The 12,758-nt window shown below is 41.8% G+C and overlaps 1 protein-coding gene across 3 annotated transcripts in view; it reads left to right on the top strand.

The window, feature by feature from the left end:
- Nucleotides 1-11,356, top strand: part of LOC115173623 (atrial natriuretic peptide receptor 1) — a 126,622-nt gene extending 115,266 nt beyond the window's left edge. For all 3 annotated transcript variants that reach the window (XM_029731898.1, XM_029731897.1, XM_029731899.1), the window contains 8 exons: nucleotides 1,453-1,608; nucleotides 5,120-5,288; nucleotides 5,577-5,723; nucleotides 5,946-6,069; nucleotides 7,056-7,124; nucleotides 7,997-8,171; nucleotides 8,320-8,418; nucleotides 8,532-11,356. In XM_029731898.1, coding sequence (XP_029587758.1) covers nucleotides 1,453-1,608; nucleotides 5,120-5,288; nucleotides 5,577-5,723; nucleotides 5,946-6,069; nucleotides 7,056-7,124; nucleotides 7,997-8,171; nucleotides 8,320-8,418; nucleotides 8,532-8,683 — 1,091 coding nt within the window. In that variant the 3' untranslated portion in view covers nucleotides 8,684-11,356. The remainder of the gene's footprint in view (nucleotides 1-1,452; nucleotides 1,609-5,119; nucleotides 5,289-5,576; nucleotides 5,724-5,945; nucleotides 6,070-7,055; nucleotides 7,125-7,996; nucleotides 8,172-8,319; nucleotides 8,419-8,531) is intronic.
- The last annotated feature ends 1,402 nt before the right edge of the window (nucleotides 11,357-12,758 follow it).

Here is a 12,758-nt window from a genome sequence, read left to right as displayed (position 1 = left end):
TTGCTGATTGAAAGGGTGGGTATTAAAACTCTGTCTTTCTCTCTCTCTAAGTACATCTTTGAAATGGCCTTTTATTCTTATGTTGTGTATAATGTGTAAAAAATATATATATTTGGACACACCTACTCATTCCAGGGTTTTTCTTTCTTTTTACTATTTTCTATATTGTAGAATAATAGTGAAGACATCAAAATAATGAAAAACACATATGGAATCATGTAGTAACCAAAAAAGTGTTAATATTTAATATATTTATATATTTTATATTTGAGATTCTTCAAAGTAGTCACCCTTTGTCTTGATGACAGCTTTGCACACTCTTGGCATTCTCTCAACTGGCTTCATGAGGTAGTTACCTGGAATGCATTTCAATTAACAGGTGTGCCTTGTTAAAAGTTAATTTGTGGAATTTCTTTCCTTCTTAATGCGTTTGAGCCAATCAGTTGTGTTGTGACAAGGTAGGGGTCGTGTATACAGAAGATAGCCCTATTTGGTAAAAGACCAAGTCCATATTATGGCAAGAACAGATCAAATAAGCAAAGAGAAACAACAGTCCATCATTACTTTAAGACATGAAGGTCAGTCAATATGGAACATTTCAAGAACTTGATGAAACTGCCTCTCATGAGGACCGCCACAGGAAAGGAAGACCCACTACATGATTCCATGTGTTATTTCATCGTTCATTTTATTCTACAATGTAGATAATAGTAAAATAAAGAAAAACCCTTGAATGAGTAGGTGTGACCAAACTTTTGACTGGTACTGCATATATAGTCTATAATGTGTATATTTATGTTTTATTATACAGGGCACATTCGAAAAAGAGACCTAGGTTTCAATATGTTGTGGTAGAAATTCTTGTACAGGGACACTTGAAGTAAATCTTAAATGAATCCCCGTTTATTGTCAGCGCGCTGGAGAGGTTCCAACCATCTTAATGCACCACAGTACACATGTCAATCAGGAGTCCTGCTGGGGCAGTCCCAGTAGTTGTCTTATATACGGCTATACACAGACAAGTTCTATTTGCATGATTTAGCATAATTAATTAATCATTACCATTTGTTTCATTCATGTGACCGACAAATACTGGTTTATAACATGTGACAGACAAATACTTCACGAGGCTTCTTCTCTCTAAGCTGAGACCTTGAAACTGAGATATCTAGTTCGTTCTCAAAACAGTCATTTGTTTTCAAAACACGGTCTGAACGTACTGCCACATTGCAGCTACAGATAATGAGGATTTGTACAGTCAGCCACTTGCATGAACAAAGAAATTGGTTATTAGAACAGCACATGAATAGAAGACAGAAATTAATTATAAGAAAAGCACAAACATTAACATTTCCATTACAATGTCTTCCCTGTTAAAATAAAGGTTTCCCCCTCTACCTCCCTCTTTCTTTCTTTCTCTCCCATCCCCCTTCACTCCCTCTCCCTCTATAGGGAAATTGTGGGCAGCTCCAGAGCTGCTGAGGGCAGATAGTCCCCCACCATGTGGCACACAGAAAGGTGACATCTACAGCTTCGGCATCATTCTGCAGGAGCTGGCCCTGCTCCGAGGTGTCTTCCACGTCGAGGGGGACACCCTCAGCCCCAAAGGTGTGTGTATGTCTGTGCGTGTTCTTCAGGCAAGTACAATGCATTCAGAAAGTATTCACACCCCTTGACTTTTTCCACATTTTGTTGTGTTACAGCCTGAATTTAAAATTGATTAAATTGAGATTGAGATTTTGTCACTCGCCTACACACAATACCATATAATGTCAAGGTGGACTTATGTTTTCCCGAAATGTTTACCATTTAATTAAAAATTAAAAGCAATTTGTTATGGGAAGCCTAAATAAATTCAGGAGTAAACATTTTCTTAACAAGTCACATAATAAGTTGCATGGACTCACTCTGTGTGCAATATTAGTATTTAACATGATTTTTTTCTCATCTCTATTCCCTACACATTAAGGTCCCTCAGTCGAGCAGTGAATTTCAAACACAGATTAAACCACAAAGACCAGGGAGGTTTTCCAATGCCTCGCAAAGTAGGACCCCTATTGGTAGATGGGTAAAAAATAATAAAAAGCAGACATTGAATATGGTGAAGTTTTTAATTACACTTTGAATGATATATCAATTCACCCAGTCACTACAAGATAGACGTCTTTCCGAACTCAGTTGCCGGATAGGAAGGAAACCGCTCAGGGATTTCCCCATGAGGCAATGGTGACATTAAAATAGTTTGAGTTGAATGGCTGTGATAGGAGAAAACTGAGGATGGGTCAACAACATTGCACTTACTCCACAATGCTAACCTACAGTAATTACAGGAGTGGAAAGAAGGAAGCCTGTAGAGAATACAAATATTCCAACAAGCCACTGAAGTAATTCTGCAAAATGTGGCAAAGCAATTCACTTTTTGTCCTGGATATAGTGTTATGTTTCAGGCAAATCCAATACAACACATTACTGAGTAATTTGAGTATTTTCAAGCGTAGTGGTGGCTGCATCATGTTATGGGTATGCTTGTAATTGTTAAGGACTGTGGAGTTTTTCAGGATATAAAATACATTTAATGGAGTTAAGCACAGGCAAAATCCTAGAGGAAAACCTGGTTCAGTCTGCTTTCCACCAGACACTGGGAGATGAATTCAACTTTCAGCAGTACAATAACCTAAAACACAAGGCCAAATCTATACTAGAGTTGCTTACCAATAAGACAATGAATGCTCCTGTGTGGCCAAGTTGCAGTTTTGACTTAAATCTACTTGAAAATCTATAGCAAGACCTGAAAATGGTTGTCTAGCAATGATCAACAACCAATTTGACAGAGCTTGAAGAATTTTGAAATGAATAATGGACCAATGTTGCGCAATCCAGGTGTGGAAAGGTCTTAGAGACTTACCCAGAAAGACTCACAGCTGTAATCATTGCCAAAGGTGCCTCTACAAAGTATTGACTCAGGGTTGTGAACACTTATGTGAATGAGATATTTCTGTATTTCATTTTCAATACATTTGCAAAAATTTCTAGAAACATGTTTTCACTTTGGGTATTGCCTGTAGATGGCTGAGGGGAAATTTTTTTATTTAATCCATTTTGAATTCAGGCTGTAACACAACAAAATGTGGAATAAGTCAAGGACTATGAATACTTTCTAAGGCACTGTAATTATATAGAATACATATCAAGGTAAATAGGGTTAGACTTAAAGATTGAAGTACAGACATGGAATAACAATGAAAAGACAATGAAAAGAGAAAAACGGATGAGGTTGGCATCTTTTATTTTGATTATTTTGGGGAAAGACAAAGCATTTAATTGCACAATATATATTTATTTTATTACCTTTAACCAGGTTAGTCTCATTGAGATAAAAACAAATTCAAGAGAGGCCTGGACTATATTAGCTTCTGTGTTGAACACAAATCATTTTGAAAGGCATCTTGGAGAGAGAGAAACACTTTTCTTTTTTTTTCTTTTTTTTACACATTTGTCATTTCTTATTTGTGTTCTCCAAGAAGCATGTCACTGAATCCAATTAGATTCTGAGAAGTGTGTGGGTTTCTCAACCCTCCTTCCTCCTGTCGCTCTCTCTATATCTCTCTCTCTCGGGAAGTACTATGAACATGTGTGTATGTGTTTGTTCATGCAGGTCTAGTAATACCTATAATTACTAGTATGCTAATAATGTGCCCACCCCAGCAGTGATAACCCATAGTTGTAATACATTACTTTTTAAAATGCTAAATGTAGTAAATCATGTAGTACTCTCTTTCCTTCTCTTTTTTCTATCTTTCTTTCTTAATTTCTGTATTTTTCTCTCCCCCCTCTCTCTCCCTCTTTCCCTCCCCCTCTCTCTCCCTCTTTCCCTCCCCCTCTCTCTCGCTCTCCCTCCCCCCTCTCTCTCCCTCCCCCCTCTCTCTCTTCTTCCCCATCTCTCTCTCTCCCTCCCCCTTTCTCTCTCCCACACATCTCTCTGTCTCTTCTTCCCCTTCTCTCTTTTCTTCCCCCTTCTCTCTCTCTCTCTCTCTCTCTCTCCCTCAGGTGTTTTTTTTTATCAATCTTCACCTTCCATCTTCCCTTTTACATTCCAGTCCTGTCAGCCCTGATTCTGTCATATCTCTAAGGTGCCGACTCTCTGTCACCATATATCTTTCACCACACACAGACACACACACACAGAGACACACACACAATGTATAAGTACACATACTTACACATTGTAAATTGCTGCCATCCACCTTATTCTCCAGGGAAACATAAATCTCCTGCCTAGGAAAATCTGCTCAGGACTCTTTGACATTCCCCTAAGTATGTAGGATCAAAAGTAGATCCCAGTGGTCATAAAGGGCTAGCTCCCTAGTTGCTGTCAGTAGAAATGCCTAGGCAGGCTCTTATGGAAGCACATTGTTATTCTGTACATGAACAGAGTTAAGAATGTGCCGTAAGCTCACTCCACAGCTAGCTTGAAATGTTGCCAATCGGTTCGCCTGTTGTCAAGCGGGGGTGGTCATGTGTGTTGGTGGGGTAAAGCAGGGGTTCCCAACCTTTTTTCCACATGGCCCCTTTTTTCTCATTTTCATTGTTTATTGAGATTGCCTATATTAAATACACCACCAGTTTGATTTTGTTTAATTTGAGGGACCTAGGAAAATGTGTGTTTTTAACAGAACACATTGTTTCCTTCAACCTCATTCTGACTTGGCCTTTCATATTCAAGTCTATTAGGATGCCTCTGCGTTTGAAGTGCCGCCTTGTTCGGGAACAGAAACGAAAGAGAGAGGGAAGGAGATTGAGACTTGATGACAGAGAAGAGACTTATAAGAAGGAGTGTTTTGTTGTTGATACAGTTATGTCTCTGAAACTATTGACCTTGAGAAAGAGGCTGGTTTTACTGCAACCTTGGGACTATTCTAACGTGTCTCGTTCTTGTTACTGGAAAGGAAAAGAGGCTTGTCTGTCCAAGGTAGCTTTTCTAAATTAAGCTCACTTGAGCTCCACCTCTCTCGCTCTGAAATTGAAATGTGCCTTAGTACAATAGTACAATATGGTTTTATGGATTCTCACATATTCTCTCACCATCGTCTCTTCCTCCCTCCCTCTTTCTCTCTACCAGAGATCGTAGAGCGCGTGGCGCTGGGCCAGTGGCCCTACCTGCGGCCCTCCCTCTGCCCCCAGAGCCACAGTGAAGAGGTGGGCCAGCTCATGCAGCGCTGCTGGAACGAGGACGTGAACGAGAGGCCCGAGTTCCACCACATCAAGCTGCTGCTGCGCAAACACAACAGGTACACTATGTCTGTACGCACTGCTTAAACCTCCATTAACACCATGCATGTTATATGGCGCCTGATCTACAGACATGCACTGATACCTATCCACTCACGTTAGAGATCTGCATGCATTCACAATAAGTCTCCACACACAAACATGTCCGTGTTTATTTTACCCAACGACTTGATGTACTCACAACAGGTTTGCACTGCTCTGGCAACTACCGTCAAAAACCTCCCGCTGCCGTTTTACCTGTTCATTTCTCCTCTCCTCCATCCCTCCCGCCATCCCTCCCTCCACAGAGGTTATGGGTCTAATATCCTGGACAACCTGTTGTCTCGTATGGAGCAGTACGCCAATAACCTGGAAGAACTGGTGGAGGAAAGAACACAGGCTTACCATGAAGAGAAACGCAAGGCCGAGGCACTGCTCTACCAGATACTTCCACAGTGAGTGTATTAAGAGGATCACAGTGGAAATAAGTTGTTTAGCTTTTTTGTTATCCTAAATGATTTTTAAGTCAATGTACTAAGTTGTGTAAAAAAATAATAATAATTAGGTCCAAAAAACTATACACACAAACATAATTTGGTGATTGGACTGAAACACACAAAAACACACACACACACACACACACTCACTCTGCTTATCACTGTCTGTGTGTGATGAAGCTCTGTAGCGGAGCAGCTGAAGAGAGGGGAGACGGTGCAGGCTGAGGCCTTTGACTCGGTCACCATCTACTTCAGTGACATCGTGGGCTTTACCGCCATCTCAGCAGAGAGCACGCCCATGCAGGTCAGTCCAGAATGAACGTAGTCAACAGCAGCTTTACCTCCATCTCAGCAGAGAGCACGCCCATGCAGGTCAGTCCAGAATGAACGTAGTCTACAGCAGGTTAACCTCCATCTCAGCAGAGAGCACGCCCATGCAGGTCAGTCCAGAATGAACGTAGTCAACAGCAGGTTAACCTCCATCTCAGCAGAGAGCACGCCCATGCAGGTCAGTCCAGAATGAACGTAGTCTACAGCAGGTTAACCTCCATCTCAGCAGAGAGCACGCCCATGCAGGTCAGTCCAGAATGAACGTAGTCTACAGCAGGTTAACCTCCATCTCAGCAGAGAGCACGCCCATGCAGGTCAGTCCTGAATGAACGTAGTCAACAGCAGCTTTACCTCCATCTCAGCAGAGAGCACGCCCATGCAGGTCAGTCCAGAATGAACGTAGTCTACAGCAGGTTAACCTCCATCTCAGCAGAGAGCACGCCCATGCAGGTCAGTCCAGAATGAACGTAGTCAACAGCAGCTTTACCTCCATCTCAGCAGAGAGCACGCCCATGCAGGTCAGTCCAGAATGAACGTAGTCAACAGCAGCTTTACCTCCATCTCAGCAGAGAGCACGCCCATGCAGGTCAGTCCAGAATGAACGTAGTCTACAGCAGGTTAACCTCCATCTCAGCAGAGAGCACGCCCATGCAGGTCAGTCCTGAATGAACGTAGTCAACAGCAGCTTGACAATACAGTCTAGTCCTGATATGCAATGACTTTAGGCTATCATGAATGAGAAGTGGAGTATGCCGTTTTTCTGAGCAAATGAAAATAATATATTTGAGTTGGGATCGATCAACTGCACTTCATTTCAGCATACTTGTGTTCAATGTGTACTTTTCAGACGTTAACTGTATTGCAACTGCCTCATATCTGAAGGCAAATGAATTGACTGTTATTCTACTTAAAGGACACATATTTTATGCAGTGGCTGAAAGTCTTCATGTTTCCCTATAGGTGGTGACCCTATTGAATGACCTCTACACGTGTTTCGATGCCATCATCGACAACTTCGATGTTTATAAGGTGAAGTCAGAGTCTAAACCTTGTTATTCACACAGGGTGTGCACGCGTTTAATACAACTGATTCAGCTACTCAAGTCAATCAATCAAATGTATTTATACAGCCCTTCTTACATCAGCTGATATATCAAAGTGCTGTACAGAAACCCAGCCTAAAACCCCAAACAGCAAGCAATGCAGGTGTAGAAGCATGGTGGTTAGGGAAAACCCACTAGAAAGGCCGAAACCTAGAGAGGAACCAGGCTCTGAGGGGTGGCCAGTCCTCTTCTGGCTGTGCCGGGTGGAGATTATAACAGAACATGGCGAAGATGTTGAAATGTTCATAAATGACCAGCATGGTCAAATAATAATAATCACAGTGAACAGGTCAGGGTTCCATAGCCGTAGGAAGAACAGTTGTAACTGGAGCAGCAGCACGGCCAGGTGGACTGGGGACAACAAGGAGTCATCATGCCAGGTAGTCCTGAGGCATGGTCCTAGGGCTCAGGTCCTCTGAGAGAGAGAGAGAAAGAAAGAGAGAATTTGAGAGAGCATACTTAAATTCACACAGGACACCGGATAAGACAGGAGAAATACTCCAGATATAACAGACTGACCCTAGCCCCCGACACATAAATTACTGCAGCATAAATACTGGAGGCTGAGACAGGAGGGGTCAGGAGACACTGTGGCCTCATCCGATGATGGGGCTTGAAGACTAGTTAAGTGCTCAAGTGCTTGAAGACTAGTTAAATCAGGTGTGTTGGAGCTAGAATGACACAAAGACCTGGACATGCTGTGAGCCTCCTGTACCACGGTTACCCACCACTGGGTCAAAGACATATTAAAGAACCCTGGTGACAGCGTGACCGTCTCTCACTCTGTGGCGCCCTCAGGTGGAGACGATAGGCGATGCGTACATGGTGGTGTCTGGGCTGCCCGTGAGGAATGGCAATCTGCACGGCCGAGAGATCGCCCGCATGTCGCTAGCCCTGCTGGAGGCCGTACACTCCTTCAGGATCCGCCACCGACCTGCCCAGCAGCTCTTTCTGCGCAGCGGCATCCACAGTGGTGAGCGGCGGGAAGGGGGGGTTGTATGGTTCAAATAGTATTTGTTTTCTGACAAATGCACTTCCTTGAGCTTGTCTGACACTGTGGAATCATTAGGGTCTGTGGAATATTGGAATAGGTTGTGTGTGTGTGTGTGTGTTCTCTCCAGGCCCAGTGTGCGCTGGTGTTGTAGGACTGAAGATGCCTCGGTTCTGTCTGTTTGGAGACACAGTCAACACAGCCTCTCGCATGGAATCCAATGGGGAGGGTGAGAGTGACCCATCTCTTGTATCTACAATCTCATGACCTATCAGGATACACATACACTAGTCCTTCTCTGGCTTCAAATGACCACCTTTCTGTCACGTTATCATCCCTCAGCCCTGAAGATCCACGTGTCGGAGGCCACGCGCGTGGTGCTGGACGACTTCAACTGTTTCCAGCTGGAGCTGAGGGGAGACGTGGAGATGAAGGGCAAAGGGAGGATGAAGACCTACTGGCTACTGGGGGAGAGCATCAACAACATGGCTTAAGAGAGAGAGAGAGAGAGAGAGAGACGTGGGAGAGCGAGAGAAGGAGAGAGAGCGAGACACAGGAGAGACACGAGAGCGAGAGAGAGATGCATACTGTTTAGTCTGTATTGGAGAGACGTGGTAGAAAAGAGACGTAAGGGAAGGGAGGGCTGAGGTAAAAGGCACATACATGCATACAGATTCACATGGGAACGGAGTGAAATGGAAATAAGCAAAAAACTGTACTGCTGACAACTTCCTCCTTAATGATAGTCTCATTGACAGAGTCTCACTGCTCTTCATGGGAATACCTTGGTTCCTATAGGTGGACAAGCCCTCTCTAGATTGACTTACCATGGTGGATCTTCCATGGACAGCTTTAGACTTGTAGACTTGTAGACTTGTAGACTCTCCAACCAAAGGAACGATATCACTGCTAAGCCGCCGTGTGCCGATTGGCGAGGCACCGCCTCTGATTGACACAGACGACGGGCATTTGCGAACGACGCCACCAAGTGTTCCAGAGTTGTAACTGTCACTTTTGCGAACAAACATTTTGGACATTCTTGTTGGACCTGTTGTTTGTGGTGACGAGAGTTGTCCAATGTGTTATTTTGTGGTTATTTGACTTTGTGACTGACTTGGTGTTCTCTAACATTTGTGTAGAGGCCTTAGTGTTATGTGAAGCATTCCCTGGTGTTTTTCTATTTATTTCACAGTGGTGTGTGTTCTATATTACTGTATCAGTTTGTTCTATATCAGTCGAACATGAGTCAACTGAAGTCCAGAGGGCTATACAACGAATATAGCTCGATATATTCGGGCTTTTCTGAAATTAGCTAGCTTCAGTTAGCTTCACGTTCCAGCTCAGGCTTCACGCATGTTATGAAGGCAGATATTGATCGTTCACCCGCCGCTTACTTGAGCCGGGTTTGTAACTGCGCGTTCATGTCGCACATTGCTAGTCGAAAGCCAAACTGAGACAATACTGAATCATTAGTCCATGGGCGAGTCGGTGACACATTTTCATTTTTGACAAAATGTAAATGAAAGGAAAATCAAACCTGTAAATTCAGCAGGCTATGGTGTGAAATGGGCTATTGCAAGTGCCGTCTGTCTTGCGCATATCGTTTATTTGGTGTGCTTAGCAATGCACGAGTGCCACGACTCCCCACTCCTATCGATAAAATCATTGTATGAATTCATACGACAGTTTTACTGCACGTGAAGTTTCAAATGCATCCAGTCATTACTAAATGTGTTGTGTGAAATGTATTTGAGTATTACTATTTATAACACACACGAATTTGATTGGCTCAAAGACTTAATTCGGGATAAATTGAGTAAACACTGAGTTAGCCTTTCCGGGAGTAGATTAGTTCTGAAGGATATATATTACACTCATTTTGAAGTTCAGATTTTCTAATTGTCCTTTTTCCTTTTTTTTTACAAGATGATGTTATACTCAATAACTTATATTTCACACTCAAGGGTACAAAAGAAAGAGTGAGTCTAGCTCTTCACTTCTCTTCTGATTTCTTTCAGATTGGGAGTCCTAAATGGCATACATAGTATAGTGAAAAATTATATATTTAAATGTATATATGCCCATAAACTCTCAAAGTTGACTCTCTGAGGATACTGGTTTGGCTTGTGATTTGCAAACATGTTACAACAAACTACTTTTTTGCCTTTTCGTTCCGTTCGTTGGTGTTTTTGGGTGGCTTTGCTCGTTGTCTATCTGAAAGGAACAGCTGCACCACCTAGCTACTTGGCTCAGAAGTGGAGCATCACTGATAGGAAGCAGGCACCCATATACCAACCAGCGCTATGGACCATGTGAATGTGCTCTCACTTGAACGGCCCTAAACCTTAAACTTATCATCAGTGAGAATATCCCCTTTCCAACTTAAGTCTAAATGAGTTGATCATTTCATTTTCCACGAGTGAATGTATCACCTAAGCCAAAGCCAATACCCCTGAAATAATCAGGATTGGTAATGTGGAGTGTAAATGATAACAGCTCTGTGTGATGTCAGGGAGACGCGTCATTGATCAGTAGTAACTCACCCAATGTCAGGCTTGATCTGACTGGTAACCTAGCGGGCAACACTGGTTTCAGTATAATCTATTTTATGGCATCGTAGTCAGGTTGTATACTGGTTGTGTGAAAGTTTATGCAGAAGTTAATTATTTTTAGCAAACAGAAAAATAAGTCTTTGTCTAGTTGTAATCTGAAAAGATAACAACAAAAAATATGATGTCGTTCCCATTATGTCTTCTTGTCGTGAAAAATATGTCTTTGCCTGGTTGTAACAGAGACCAGTTGCTTGTAATGTGGTTGTATGATTTCTTCTCAACCAGAAAACCAGTTTGCAACAAGAAAATGACATCATTAAGACAATTCCAAGGCAGGTCCGTCTGCATACGGTATGTGTCCACTATGAATGTGGTCACATGGCTTCTTTAAATGCGTTTCTGATGCAGTAAAATGTATTGTGTTGTTTTGGTTGCCTTGTCTGTATTTTCGAGGAGTGGGTTGGTCTTTGAATTACTGTATGTTACAATGTACTGTTGTGTTTTAAAATATGACATTGGCGTTGGTTTGGGGGGGGAGAAAGAAATGTTTAGTTAGATTGCCTGTCTTGTTTCGGGTCAGTTGAATGTCTTTATAAAATTAGTTGATAACCCACATTTTCTTCTGAGTTAATAGCAATGTGTTATTGTGCTTGATGTAATTTTGGCCGAAACGTGATGTACTTTCCATGTTTAGTTATTTGTTAGACCTTACAATCTAAGTGGGACTGTCTATGCATACAATTGCATTTTGTATCACAGTAGGGCACAACAACCCACATACTCGTAGTCTAATCTACAGGTTACATATTTCTATCTATATATAAACTTGAAATAATAGAGATATAAGTACAAGGTCAAACAGTAAGTACAAACAACACAGTAAAAAAACAGCTTCAAAGACGTAACACTTTGACTGCTTTTATTTGTACTGTGTAGCACTTTGAAAAAAGTTATTTGTCACAGAGTGCTTAAAAAAGATGCTGACGAGGCAGATTCTACACACAGCGTTAAGGAAGAAATCTGCAGTGGTGGAAAAAGTACCCAGTTGTCATACTTGAGTAAAAGTAAAGGTACCTTAATAGAAAAGGACTCAAGTAAAAGTGAGTCACCCACTAAAATACTACTTGAGTAGAAGTATTTGGTTTTAAATGTACTTAGGTATCAAAAGTAAAAGTATAAATAATTTAAAATTGCTTGTGTTAAGCAAACTAGACGACACTATTTTATTTTTTACGGAGAGCCAGCACACAGACATAATTTACTAACCAAGTATTTGTTTTTAGTGAGTCTGTCAGATCAGAGGCAGTAGGGATGACCAGGGATGTTCTCTTGATAAGTGTGTGAATTGGACCATTTTCCTGTGCTGCTTAGCATTCAAAATGTAACAAGTACTTTTGAGTGTCTAGGAAAACGTATGGAGTAAAAAGTGAATTATTTTCTTTAGGAATAGGTCAAAGTTGTCAAAAATATAAATAGTAAAGTACAGATACCCCAAAAAACTACTTAAGTAGTACTTTAAAGTATTTTTACTTAAGTACTTTACACCACTGGAAACCTGAAAGGAAGCGGAACCAAATGAGGAGTCTATCTTTCTCTGGCAAGTCAGCTGAAAGTTCAGATTTGATATGATCCTGAAGGTTAGTAATTTGTTAATGTCAAGAGATCAGTATTAAACCTCCTGAATCAACGCATGTTAGAATCACCTCTGGCGGTGATTAGAGCTCTGAGTCTTTCTGGGTAAGTCTCTAAGAGCTTTGCACACCTGGATTGTACAATAGTTGCCCATTATTCTTTTCAAAATTCTTCCAGCTCTGTGAAGTTAGTTGTTGATCATTGCAAGACAGCCATGTTCAAGTCTTGCCAAATCAAAACTGTAACTAAGCCACTCATGAACATTCAATGTCGTCTTGGTAAGCAACTCCAGTGTATATTTGGCTTGTGTTTTAGGTAATTGTCCTGCTGAAAGGTGAATTTGTCTCCCAGTGTCTGGTGTAATGCAGACTGAACCAACTTTCCC

Source organism: Salmo trutta, chromosome 34, assembly GCF_901001165.1.
Source record: "Salmo trutta chromosome 34, fSalTru1.1, whole genome shotgun sequence".
Classification (NCBI taxonomy): Eukaryota; Metazoa; Chordata; class Actinopteri; order Salmoniformes; family Salmonidae; genus Salmo; species Salmo trutta.
The sequence above is the reverse complement of the archived record's forward strand: the minus strand, read 5'-3'. Positions and strand labels throughout refer to the sequence as shown.